General features: G+C 29.4%; 1 protein-coding gene across 4 annotated transcripts in view; it reads right to left on the reverse strand.

The window, feature by feature from the left end:
• LOC106687934 (hippocampus abundant transcript 1 protein) overlaps positions 1-13,041 on the reverse strand; it is a gene marked incomplete at its 5' end in the record, with an annotated part of 23,781 nt that extends 10,740 nt beyond the window's left edge. For 2 of the 4 annotated variants that reach the window (XM_067045282.1, XM_014432122.3), the window contains 6 exon segments: positions 1,258-1,284; positions 1,471-1,631; positions 4,204-4,301; positions 10,154-10,335; positions 12,600-12,713; positions 12,823-13,041. In XM_067045282.1, the coding sequence (XP_066901383.1) occupies positions 1,258-1,284; positions 1,471-1,631; positions 4,204-4,301; positions 10,154-10,335; positions 12,600-12,713; positions 12,823-13,041 (801 nt within the window). 4 annotated transcript variants of the gene reach the window in all.
• Positions 13,042-13,130: the final 89 nt, after the last annotated feature.

Consider the following 13,130-nt stretch of genomic DNA (forward strand, 5'->3'; position numbering starts at 1 on the left):
TCTATGGGAGGGCACATATAAATCGATCGGTTGGGATCTAGGCTCTAATGTATGGATGGATGAAGTGTTGTTTAAAGGAAAGAATGAATAAGGATGGTTAGGGAACGTAGAGTGAGGAGATCAAGGATACAAGAAGATTTTTTTATTTTAAAGATTTTCAAAAAGAAAACACCAAGAAGGTATTGGTCAATAATGCTTGTGACTGATAAACGATTTTAATTTTGGTTTTAATGTGAATATTGACTAATTAGAAATTGTTTTGACCTGGGCAGAATAGCCTGCATGGAGTTAGAGTTTTTAAATTATATTATTCCAAAATTGTATTAAGATTGTCCCCGAGGATGGCCAGATTGGCCGAACGTCGGACTTATAGAAAAATAAAATGTGTTGAGACTAAAATGGATAGAAATTAAATTATTAATTTTAAAAAAATTAACCAGCCTCAATAAAGTGTTTAAGATTATAAATTAAATTAATTTTAATGTTCTGTGTCAATTCTTACAAAGTTTGTATCTTGTTTTCATTTAGCTCTGACGAAGCCCTGCAATGTGGGGTGAAACATTGGTTAACAATAAATTTTTTTTTTCTACTATTTTGGTACCTTTATTGACCATCTTCCTACAATCTACTTCATATGGTCAACTATCTTCTTTTAATACCTATTTCAAAATGTTTTTTCTTTTCAATTTTCATGAAAATGACACCAAAATCAAGAAAGTTTATATTATCCTTATTAAATAATAATATTCTATCCAGCAAAAAAACATAGTTTTCAAAATAATCTCAACTGAGAGTAATAACTTTTCTAATGAATCATATTAAGAAAACCATATCATATAATTTTTGTGAAAAACTTATAATTTATAAATAATAAATTCCTGTAATAATATAAAATTTCACACATAAGGCAAAAGGTACACAGTGATTAGGTATGTTGTGTATAAGAAATGCTGGCGCTATCTATTGGTATCACAATCGTGCTATAGACAATAACATAATTTAACAAATAAAGGAAATTATAAAAAGAATGCAATAGGATGACCCTCCTTGTTTACTATATAACTTTAAAAGCTTTAAATAAAAGGATTTGCTTGTGCAATACAAATAATAAACAAAAATTCTGGTCTATTAAAATATTTTACAATATACTTTTTTCATTTGATAAATATTTGAAATTAACTTTGTGTGATGAAATGAAATAATAAAGTAATGAAATGAGTTTAAGCTATTTACTTAATTTAATTAAGTTACAAGTACCTGTTGAATCATATTCCAGACGGGTTCCTGTTAGCCATGGTAACAAAAAGGATGAACATCAAAACATAAAACAAATTAATGAAAACCGTTTTATTACTTCGACCTGGCAGAAACTATTATGTCAGTGACCTGAGCCATTAATTATTTATAACATACACAACAACAAATTATAAATATATATAATTGAAGAGTATAAAGTTAACATGATAATACCTGTGGGATGACATCCATGTGCTGACCAGACGTATTATTGTCGTACCTAGCAGGGTCATAATTGAGATCGACATGGAAGAGGTAGAATATGATTCCGAACATCGCAGGACCCAGGCCGTTACACAACCCTCTCATTCCTGTTACCATCCCCTGAACTAAACCTGAAATGAATTTTTGTTTTAATTAAGTTGAAACTCTCGGTGTCAATATCAAAGATATAGCAAAGTTGGCAGAAAATATAATTCTCTACTCCCTAAGGATCATTCAACATCACATGCATATCGTAACAAATGATGAAAGGGATGATGAGGAGAAAAAGGTTGGGGATGTGGCTTTGCCAACATTCGGCCAGAATTTTAAGCCTTCTAAGGATTAACTTAAAATATTGTCGCATGAGCCACTAACTTCACTTGGATTTAAGATCTTGTCTAAGCAGGTTCATTTTTTACGTTTTATTTTCTTATTTTCTCATCCTTCTTTTTTATACCCCTTCTCCTTCTCTACTCTTTTATTCCTGATTCCTTGCCCATGTTATTAGTTATGTTCACTATGTATTGTTATTGTGATATTTTCTAATTACTTATTTTGTCTTACTTAACTTAATATTTTGTTTTATTATTCTAGTATTTTACTTACATATTTCATTAATTTCAGATATTTTCTTTATCATTTTTTCCCCATAACTTTAATTTTAAATTATTATAATTAAATTAAAATATTTATATTTTTATTTCCTTAATCTTGTTATTTTATTTATATACTTAATTACCTATTTTATTTCCCACTTCATTCATTACTTTATTTTAAATAATTTTCATTTTGTACATATATTTACTAACTAGATTTTCATATGTATCTTAATATTTGTTCTTTCCTCTTACTTAATTTTAATACTACTCTTCTCATATAGTCTTTATCTTCTAATAATACTTAAACTATTCATGTCTGTTAACACTCTTTATATATCAATGATGTTAGTTATTTTCTAATCATGCTGTATATCCTTCTTTTATTGGGCCAACGTTTTTGTTCTTAGTCCTGATGAAGGCTTGAAATTCTGACCAAAACGTTGGCACTAATAAATAAGTTTTTATTTGTTGGCGTTCACAGGCTGCGCCCTTAGCCATCTTCCCACTACATAAATCCACAATTAACTATTAACTCATCATGATGAAGAAAAGAGTTATTCATAGACAGAACATTTTACTTATCTATCATTGATACATATTTTTATATTTCTTTCTTTTCATATCTATTCTTCTCTTATTCATCACTTTTTGTATTATATCACTTCAGTGAAAAGTGGTATAACCGACTCTTGTAGTTAATGTGTTGTTCAAACATTGGTTCAATGTTTTGATATCGAGACTAAATAAAGTTTTAATTTTAAGGTTCTATCAATTTAATACTAGTTTCTTCAAGTTTTCACCAGAGTTACAACATACAGAGAATAATGGCTACATTACTGGTAAATGAAGCTAACAGGGTAAAATCCTTTTATAAGGATTCTTTTAATTTTAAAAAGATATTACTATAATTTTTTATTTTTATTGAAATTTACAACTGTACATTTATATACATACATCCAGTGAATTTGATTTTGATTTAAAAAGGAATGATACGGGCGTGTAGAGAAACTACCGATTGGTAGCACTCTACTGACGTTTTTACATTAGCAAGACTTGTGGCCATCTTCTTTACAGGCGCCTCGAAGGATTGTCAGGAATGGAAGAGGATGCAAGGTTAGAAACTAGTGGTTTTGAGTGGTTAGGGAGTTTATAATGGAAGGAGTGATATCTGGTTCGGGCTAGATCGGGAACATTAAGGTCTTTATGTATGATTTTATTTGTGACAAAGTAATGACCACTGAGGATTTTACGAAGGATTTTGGATTGTAAGGATTGAATACGAGAGGAATTCGAAGTTTTAGTGGAGCCCTGAACCCCAACTCCGTATGTCCATATTGGTCTAGTCATGTAGATCAGTCTTTTGTAATGTGTTGGAAGTTTAGACCGTTTGTCTAGTAAGTGCTGTAATAGTCGAAATCGATGTGCAGTTTCCTGTCTTCAGTCTTGTGTGAGGATTCCAGGTTAGTCGTTTATCCAGAAGTAGTCCAAGGTAGCGGATCTGTTCAACAGGGGTAAGAGCAACATTATTAAAGGATACTGGTGGCAGTTAGTAGGCTAACGACTAAGGGTAAAGGTGATTTGAAGGAATTTGTTGGAATTTATTTTGATCCTCCAATTATGAAACCATTCTTCGAAGGCTGTGATATGGGATTGGAGAGTTTAGGATGCAATTAAAGGGTTATTATTAACTACTAGCACACGTGTCATCGGCATACGTGGTTGGGATGTTAGCTGTATAGACGCTGTAGAGGATAGGACTGGGGACACTATCCTGAGGAAAACCAGCAGAATGAGAATAGAGGGATGAATAGGAACCATTGTGGTTTACTTGAAATAATCTATCATTGAGAAAGGTTCGGGTGATAAGAAAGTATGTGGGAGGTTTGTAAAGCAGTCCCGGGTGCTAGACTCGATCAAAACCTGTTATACATCAAAAAAGATTTCTGAACTCTAAAGAAGACGAGATAATGTCCACCACACGATGACATTTTTAGATAGTGGAGTGGGATGTTCAGAATCCAAACTGGTGATCAAGAATTATATAATTGGAATCTAGGATGGGGTATTACTATAATAAATTAAAATATAATTTTTAAAAAAATACCTTGCTTATCAGCATCTGAATGCATGGATACAAAAGCACTAATGGCAGGATAAGTGATGCTGGATATTGATGCCAACGTACCTGCAGCCCACATCATCCTAAAAATTATAAAAATCTTAATAACCATAAATAAATCTTGGATAATATTGAACAAATATTATGTTTTAATATAGACATAATAATTTGTTTCTGACATAAAAATCTAGGTTTTAATATCAGGAACTCAAAGCTTAGACAAAAAAAACTAAACCGAATAATCTTCATTGATGGATAGATCTACTATTAATCACATCTCTTCAAGAGGCACGTTGTGACCTGTTTTAACATCTTTGATTTAAGAATATTAGATATACTAAATCAAATCATACAGAAAAAGTTCAACTGTTTGAAAAATAAGGGATTCAGTGGACATAGTGATTAAATTCATTTTTGTTAAAAATTATGGTATTTTTATTCTTTTTTAGTTACACATAACTTGCTACTCAAGGAAAAAAAATTCAACAACTAATTAAATCATTAAAGCTCTTAAAATTTATCATAATGCAGTAATTAATGACCGTTCGAGCAGTGCTGCTCTACGCCTCGGAAACTTGGGCACTTTCGAAGGCCAATAAAAGGGATCTCAAACGTTTGAGAGAAAGATACTCAGACGCATCTACGGCCCAGTAAAGAATGGTTCAGCTTAGAAAAGACGCATGAATAGGGAAGTCTACTTTTTAATTGGTAAGGCTGATGTTGGAAAAATAGTGAGAATTGGTAGGCAGCGCTGGGCAGGCCATGCGGCAAGGATGGGAACTAATGAGATCCCAAATAAACTTCTCAATGAGCGCCTACATGGAACACAGCCAAGAGGCTGCCCAAAGCTTCGATGGTTGGATGGTGTTAAAGAGGACAAGGCCCCTGTTCGGAGTGAGGAATTGGAGAGCAGCTGCACTTAACAGATTAAACTGGTGGAAGCTGCTTGAGGAGGCCAGGACCCAGTAATGGGTTGTCGCACCGATTGATGATGATGAATAATTGACCGTATCTATTATAAGAGGAGAAGGACAAATTTTGTCTGAACAAGTAGAAATCAATTTAGTTCACTCCTACAAAGATAAGTGTCATAGACTACTTTATGGTATGTTAAAGTAGCTTTAATTAGAGTACTGCCAGACATCTCTAATTAAAAAACTCTATCTCGAAAACTATTGAACACAAACAGCTCTATTAGGGCTCATATTTTAGCAAATTTACTCTACTTAAATGATGTTCTATTAGGTTTTCTCGTTTTTTTGTAGTTTTAAAGATATGGAGCTCCAAAAGAAAAATTATTTTGTGTAACGTTTTGAAACAGCTAAATTTTGACCAGTAACTAAACATAATTTTCATTAAAGATATCAAAAATTGGGGTGAAATAACAGACTTTTTGCTACCGGGCTACTCTTGTACTATTATTTGTGTTTTTCACAGATGACAACCATCACCAAAAAATTTACAAAGAAAAATTCACTGAGAAGAAAAGACAATAAAAAAAAAAAACTATCATTTTCTTTTGAATAGTATACATCGATTTTAAAAATACGTATTTTACTTCCAAACTATCAGACTCCATGTATTAAGAATTTATATCTCTGAGGAGCAAATGAATTTTAGATAGTAAAAAGTTATAAAAACTAAATGCCTCAGATAGGAATAATATTTTCAATAATTTAGGCTTACACTATTTTATTTCAGTAATGAAGAGGTAAATAATTTGTTCCATCCAAACGAAAAATTTCTTCTGAGACAATTTAATAGTTAACTCCTATCTATATTCCTTGTAAGATACATAATAAAAATTATAAAGAGAAAATAATACAAAACAATACAAATGAAAAAACCAAGGATATGAGACATGACGATGAATTTTTCTAAAATTGCAAATAATTAAAAGAAAAACAAAACAAAAAAAAATGAAAGAGATAATTAAACATTAGCTAGATACAGTATAATAAATAATAATGAGTTTAGTTTTAATGAAATACTAAATAGTGGTTATAATTAAAAATTTAAAAACAATTTATGTTACTAATTTTTAAAAGTCTTAGTTAAAAAAATTTAAAACAGAGAAAGAATATTTCATAACAATATGTCAATACAATTAATAAAATTGATTTTTAAAAATAATCAGTACAGGTTAGATAAAATTACAAGATTTCATAACTAAAGGTTTTCATGCATAGTATTAGGCAAATCCTATAGTTAACAAAAACAATACTGAGCTAATTCCAAACGACTCGTATACAGAATGAACATTTTAGATAAATATATTTTATAATATAATAAATTTTATAAAAGTTGAAGAAATAATAATGTACACAATTTTTAATTATATATCTCAATAGTTAATTAAACGAAAATCAATTAGATTAAAAATATTTGTGTACAAATAGTAGATTACACTTATATAATGATGAAGAAGTATAAAAAGTTTTTAAATTATGAAAGATTTGAGATATTATACAATTGACTAGAAAACCATAAAAAAAAAAAAAGAAAAGAAAGTTAATAAGTTTAAGTGTTCTTTGACCTTTAATCGGTAATACATTTTTTTTAAGACAGAATTTTTTATTTTAATCATTATTATTGCTAATATTCTAGTTTTTAAAAATGATGAATGACATGATCACACTTGTTACCGATTTTTTATCTTAAGAATTTTTATTATTGTTTTATTACAATTGATAGTTACAGGGAATGACGGTCCTATATCACTTTTAAAATATTTTCTTAAAACGGGAAGAGGTGAATTTAAGATAGTCTGATTGAGCAATATTTAATAATAAGTGTCTGAAATTGAAAAACAGCATGAAACACCCCTCCTGGTAGCCTTACTTATCTGACTTTCCAAACAGACAATTATACCAAGTAGTTTGGTCGATGTACAACATGTCACAATCTCACAAGAGGTCATAACACAAAAAAAACCATCCTTCCCGGCCAGACCTGCGTCACCAAGACCCCCCAGGAGCGACGGTCCTATATCACTTTTCAAACATTTGCTTACAACGGAAAGAGGAGGCTTTAAGATAGTATAATCAAGCAATATTTCAAAAGCACCTGAAATTGGAAAACAACGTGATTATTTTGTTTTGGCAGATAAATAAAATTGTTCTTCATGAAATTTAATAGTTGCAAAGATTTATTTCAGACATGAAAGAGTAAAAGAATTTTTTGTATCAATATAAAAGGTAAAATTTCTTTCAAGAGTATTTTTATTTGCATAAAAAAATTATAAGAATGAATAAAGAAAATTAAAAAAAAAAAAGTTTTATTGTAAAATATAATAATTAACAGTAAAATTTACTCAAACATAAAACTTTTATATACATAAGCAACAATGTTTTCTGAAACCAGAAAAAATTTATGCAGGTTAAACTAGAACAAGAGCCCAAGAGGAGAAAATAGACAGTTATTTCACCACAATTATTTATTACTTTAATGAAGACTGTGTATAATTATTAGTCTAAATTGATAAGCCTGCCAAGTATAGATAGGGGGAATAAAAGATGGCAGCTGTTAAAAAAAATTAGTTTTTTTTGGGAACTCTGTATCTTTCAAAGTACCAACACACCTGAAAACCTAACAGAACATAAACTAAAGTAGAGTAAATTTGCTAAAATATGAGCCCTAATAGAGTTATTTACATTTGATAGTTTCCAAGATATAGCTTTTTAAAAAGCAACATTTCATAGTAAAATGCACTGAAAAATCAGAAGTTGGTGAATTTATTTTGAGAAATCTATACCTAAAAACCTAACCTAATCAATCTATAGATGTCTATTAGCACTCAAAATAAAGCTAGTTTAATGTACTATAAAGTAGTTCATGGCGTTTATCTTCCTAGGAGTGGTAGTTTTTATGATATTTGCTAAAAATAAATTGATTTATAGTTGTTCAGACAAATTTTATATTCATATGCGAATATCATAAAAACTACAACACCTATGAAGATACATGACCTAAACTACTTTATAGTAAATTAAATTACCTTTCTTTTCAGTGCTGGCAGACATATGTATGCCTTATGGTTCCTGAGATAAATTGTTCAAAAATCAAAAAGTTTTTCCGAACAAACAGAAATTAACATTTAGGGAATTTATTTTATCAAATATCATGAAAAATACTACTCCTACGAAGATAAATATTATAAACTACTTTATAGTACATTTAACTAACTTTAATTTGAGTGCTGGCAGACATCTGTACGTCTTATGTTCCTAAGATATAGATTTCTCAAAATAAATTACTGACCAACTAACTACTGATTTTTCAGTACATTTTACTATGAAATGTTGCTTTTTAAAAAGCTATATCTTGGAAACTATCAAATGTAAATAACTCTATTAGGGCTCTTATTTTAGTAAATTTACTCTACTTTAGATTATGTTCTGTAAGGTTTTCTAGTGCTGTTGGTAGTTTTAAAGATATATAGCTCCAAATGAAAAAAAAAATTTTTTAACATATTAAAACTGCCATCATTTTTTTATTCCCCCCTACCTATACTCGGCAGGCTCATTAATTTTGACTAGTACTTATACATAGTTTTCATTAGAGTAATAAAAAATTGGGGTGAAATAACTGCCTTTTTTTTCTCTCTCCGGCTATTGTACTAAACATTTGGGCAGTTCAAAATATTTTTAATTTTTACATACATTTAACTAGAAATCTAAAAATATTAAGTAATTAAGAATTGAAGAACAAAAATTAAATACCCATAAACTAATTAATACAACAGCATATCTCAACCATTAAGGCTGAGTCACAATCATTTGTAATTGTATCAATAATTACATGACCATGTAATTACACTCCTTTTCAACGATAATAAAATTTAAATATTTATTGATTTAATAAACTTTGAAATATCGATCTTTTAAAATACATATTATCCCTACAATGGCAAACTGCCGAATTTAAAAAACCTGATTTCCAAATTGGTTCGTTTGAGAAATTTATTTTGGCAAATTTTTTAATTTAAACTATTAAGATTGGTTTCTTGCATCTTTATAATAAACTATGGAATATTAATCTCTTATATAACATATCATCCCTACAATGTCAGATTATTGAATTTAAAAAATCTAATTTCCAAATTAGTTTCTTTAAGAAATTTATTTTGGCAAAGTTTAGAATTTTCACCGTCAAGATTAGTTTCTTGCATCCTTTTAATTTAATAAATTATGGAATATCAATTTTTTTTATCAAATATATCATCCCAAATTCAATGCTAAATGTAAAAAATATGATTTCCAAAGTGGTCTCTTTGAGGAATTTATTTTGGCAAAGTTTAGAATTTTCACCGTCAAGATTGGTTTCTTGTATCCTTTTAATAATAGTAATAATAAATTCTGTGTTTATTATGAGACATATCCCTTTAGAATAATAATAAAAAATAGTAGATGGGCTTTAGAGCCTTATAGCAATGGTTTCCAACCAGGGTTCTGTGGAACACATGGTTATGTAATTTTCCTACTAGTACTAAAATGGTTCCACTGTTAAAAAAAGGTTGGGAACCATTGTCTTAAAAGAAAAAATAAATGAATAAAATAATTAATACAGAATTAAAAGATGGTAAAACATAATTAAGTCTTTAAACAAATAAATAAAATAAGCTTATGATATTAATAACTTATACATTATATGAAAAAAAAAATGGGAGCATTACAAATTAAATTACATTTTTTATAAAGTCTGATTGTAAATGAGGATCATCTATTTTAAAATTATTGAAACTGGATGGATAGGAAAAGATGAATTAAGTTTTGTAGTGATATTAACATTATCTGGACTTTATGATTCAACTAAAATCCTTTATGATCAATAGGATATCAGGAAATAGTTATTTTCTTCTCATTAAATAATTTTCTTCCATGAATACACAGTTAATTTTATTTTTCTATTTTATAATTATCAGAAATTTCCTTACCACGTCTGAGATCCGAAACCATACCACATCAGTTGTAGCATCTCAAAGAGTAAACCCAGCATAATGGTATGCTTACTTCCGAGAGATTTCATTAAGAAACCAAGGACTAGTTGCGCACCAACAGAGAGAATTCCAACAGTCGCTATGAAAACAGCTACCATAAGAACACTAAAGCCCATAACCTGAAAGCAGAGTAACAGTTAAATTCAAATTAAATAATACAGGGAATAAAAGAGGAAGAAAAATCACCACCTCAAATCAGATAAAAATACAATGTTTATTTTTTTTTTATCTTTTTTTATTAATATTATTTCATTATAATCAAATACACCATACAAGTGATGGTAAATACTTACATACTTTAGTGTAAGATAACAATAATTATAAAAGGCTTAGCCAACTCGAAGGTTCAATGCCGATATAACTATACCACCGATCCCTTTCTGCTTAGAACTCTCCTATAGATAATAGATGGTGGAAATGAAGACTCAGAAACAAAAATTACTTTATTAACTGTACAAAATAAGTAAAATGAAATAAGTAAGACTAAGACTACTGTTGCTATGACTGACCAAGTACTATTTTTTTTTTATAGTTAAAAAAGTAATTTTTGTTTCTGACTTTACATTTTCATCTATTATCTGGCACCCGAACAGGGACTCATTAATAAAGTAATTTTTGTTTCTCAATCTACATTTCCACCATTTATCGTCTCTATGACAGACATCCAAATCCAAGTCTACTAGATCAGTTTCACCTATGTATCGGTCGACCCCTCAGATGTTTAACCGTCAGTTCAGTGTTCAATAACATTTTGGGGATCAGTTCGTTATTAATTCCTACAAAATCACATGCCCATCTTATTCGTCTTAAAGCTATAACCTGAATTATATTTAACACGTAGAGTACCCTCAATTCAGGGCCATCTACTTTTAATGTTATCAATCCAGTAATAAGAATGAAAATTACTACAGAAAAATAAAGGACAAAATAATAATTATAATAAAAGTTTAGTGAAGCCGAAGGTTCAATGCTGATACCACCACTCATTCTCTACACACCTCTGTCCAGTGATGCCCCTCCATTCCCAAAACTACCCATAATCCATAATATACTATAATATAACAAATTATAGAAATTATTAATCTATAAATCAATAAGCAAATTATCCATTTATTTATTGTTTTATTAATAGCTAATAATCAACCTAAATGGTTAACTGATGAATATCCTAATATTTTTCACAATGTTTGATTAATACCTCCCAAACTTCCATAAAATAAAACAGCAGTTATAGAGCCAGAAATAGAAGCCTCAACATGAACCTTTGGTACCCAAAAATTAAAAAAAGGAATAGATATTTCAAATAAAAATGCTATAATCATTAATAAGTAAAAATAAACATTTAAATTGTTAATAGAAATTAATAAAAAATTCAAAGTATAACCCTTATATTAATGTAAAAAATACCCAATAATAAAGGTATAGAATCAAATAATGTATAAAAAAGTAATTAGAACCAGCAGAAATACACTCACACTGATAACCCACCCAAAAATAAAAAAATGATCCCCATCTATGTTTCGATCTACTCCTCGGATGTTTACCCATCGTTTCAGTGTTTATTAACATTTTTCGTTACTAAACCATACAACCTTGTACATCCATTTTATTCACTGCAATGCTCCAAAGTGCAGTTCACACAATTCAGTATTGTGTAGCCTTCTGAATTCTTCAGTTAACTTATCTTTCTTTGGTCCAAATATTTTATGCAAAACTATATTTTCAAAAACCTTCAGTTGATAATGAAGTGAAAATCTTAACTGTCACCTTTAGAATCCCATTCATTTTCTGGACATGTAATATAATCATTTTAAAAATTTCTGAAGCCTATAATATCAATTTATTTATGTAATAATAAGAAAATGAAGGAAGAATCAAATTTTAAAAATGAGATTAATGTTTAAGTTGAACAGTGTGACTTACTCCCACCTTTTACTCCTGGGGTGTCGACAGCATTACTCTGATACCTAAAATTTCCATTTCCAATCAAACTGTCGAATGATTTTAAAATACAAAAAAAATGAAAAAAAAAAAAAAAATTAAAGAATTTTTCCTACATTATAGTTTTCAAATATTTATGAAAAAAAAAGTTAATCATTTTTAAAAACTTTTTGCATATTAATAATATAAACTGCATATTTTAGATCAAAAATTACATAATTTTTTTCCCAAAGAAAAGGTGGCAAAATTGAAGAGGTAAGTAGTGCTGCAATCTCTTGTTTCGGGGACACACAAATGTTTCGGTGCATGAACCATATAAATTACACCATACTCCACAGCTTGAAAAACACGTAACATATTCTATCTATTTTTTACATACTAACTTCAAATATTTTTCAAACTAAGCAAAAAATATGTTCAATAAATTTTTTTCGCAACTCACCAACTTGAGATATACAAAAATACAAGAGTACTGCCCAGCTTCGGGAAGGTAGGATAAGAAAACAGTCACGCATAGCATAAGCACTGTATGGTCCTTTCCAACTTTCCGTAAGGCCTGAAAAGAAAGATATTAACACTATTAAAGTTTTATAATGATACAATATATGTTGATGATTTAATCTGAATGATTTTGTATAATTCTATAAAATTAAAAATATGCATACAGCAAACGGATCTGCTTGTTCCCATGAGATTGGTGCACCCCAAGATGACGGACGAACCTTCTCCGGGAGGCTCTCAGGAACAGCAACCAGAATAAAGAATACATCCAGAAGAGCGATTGCAGTAGCCAGAGCGACTACCACACTTTCACTATACACATCCATTATGTAAGCTCCCAGGGCAGGGCTTATCACCATACTTGCAGCAAAAGTTGCAGAAACCTAAAAAATATACATATAAAAAAATAAGCGCATGTTATAAATAAAATTAAATAATACGCATTATTTACTTAATCCATAAAAAAAATATA

This window comes from Halyomorpha halys, unplaced genomic scaffold (genome assembly GCF_000696795.3).
Source record: "Halyomorpha halys isolate HHAL.00 unplaced genomic scaffold, Hhal_1.1 Scaffold1029.1, whole genome shotgun sequence".
NCBI lineage: Eukaryota > Metazoa > Arthropoda > Insecta > Hemiptera > Pentatomidae > Halyomorpha > Halyomorpha halys.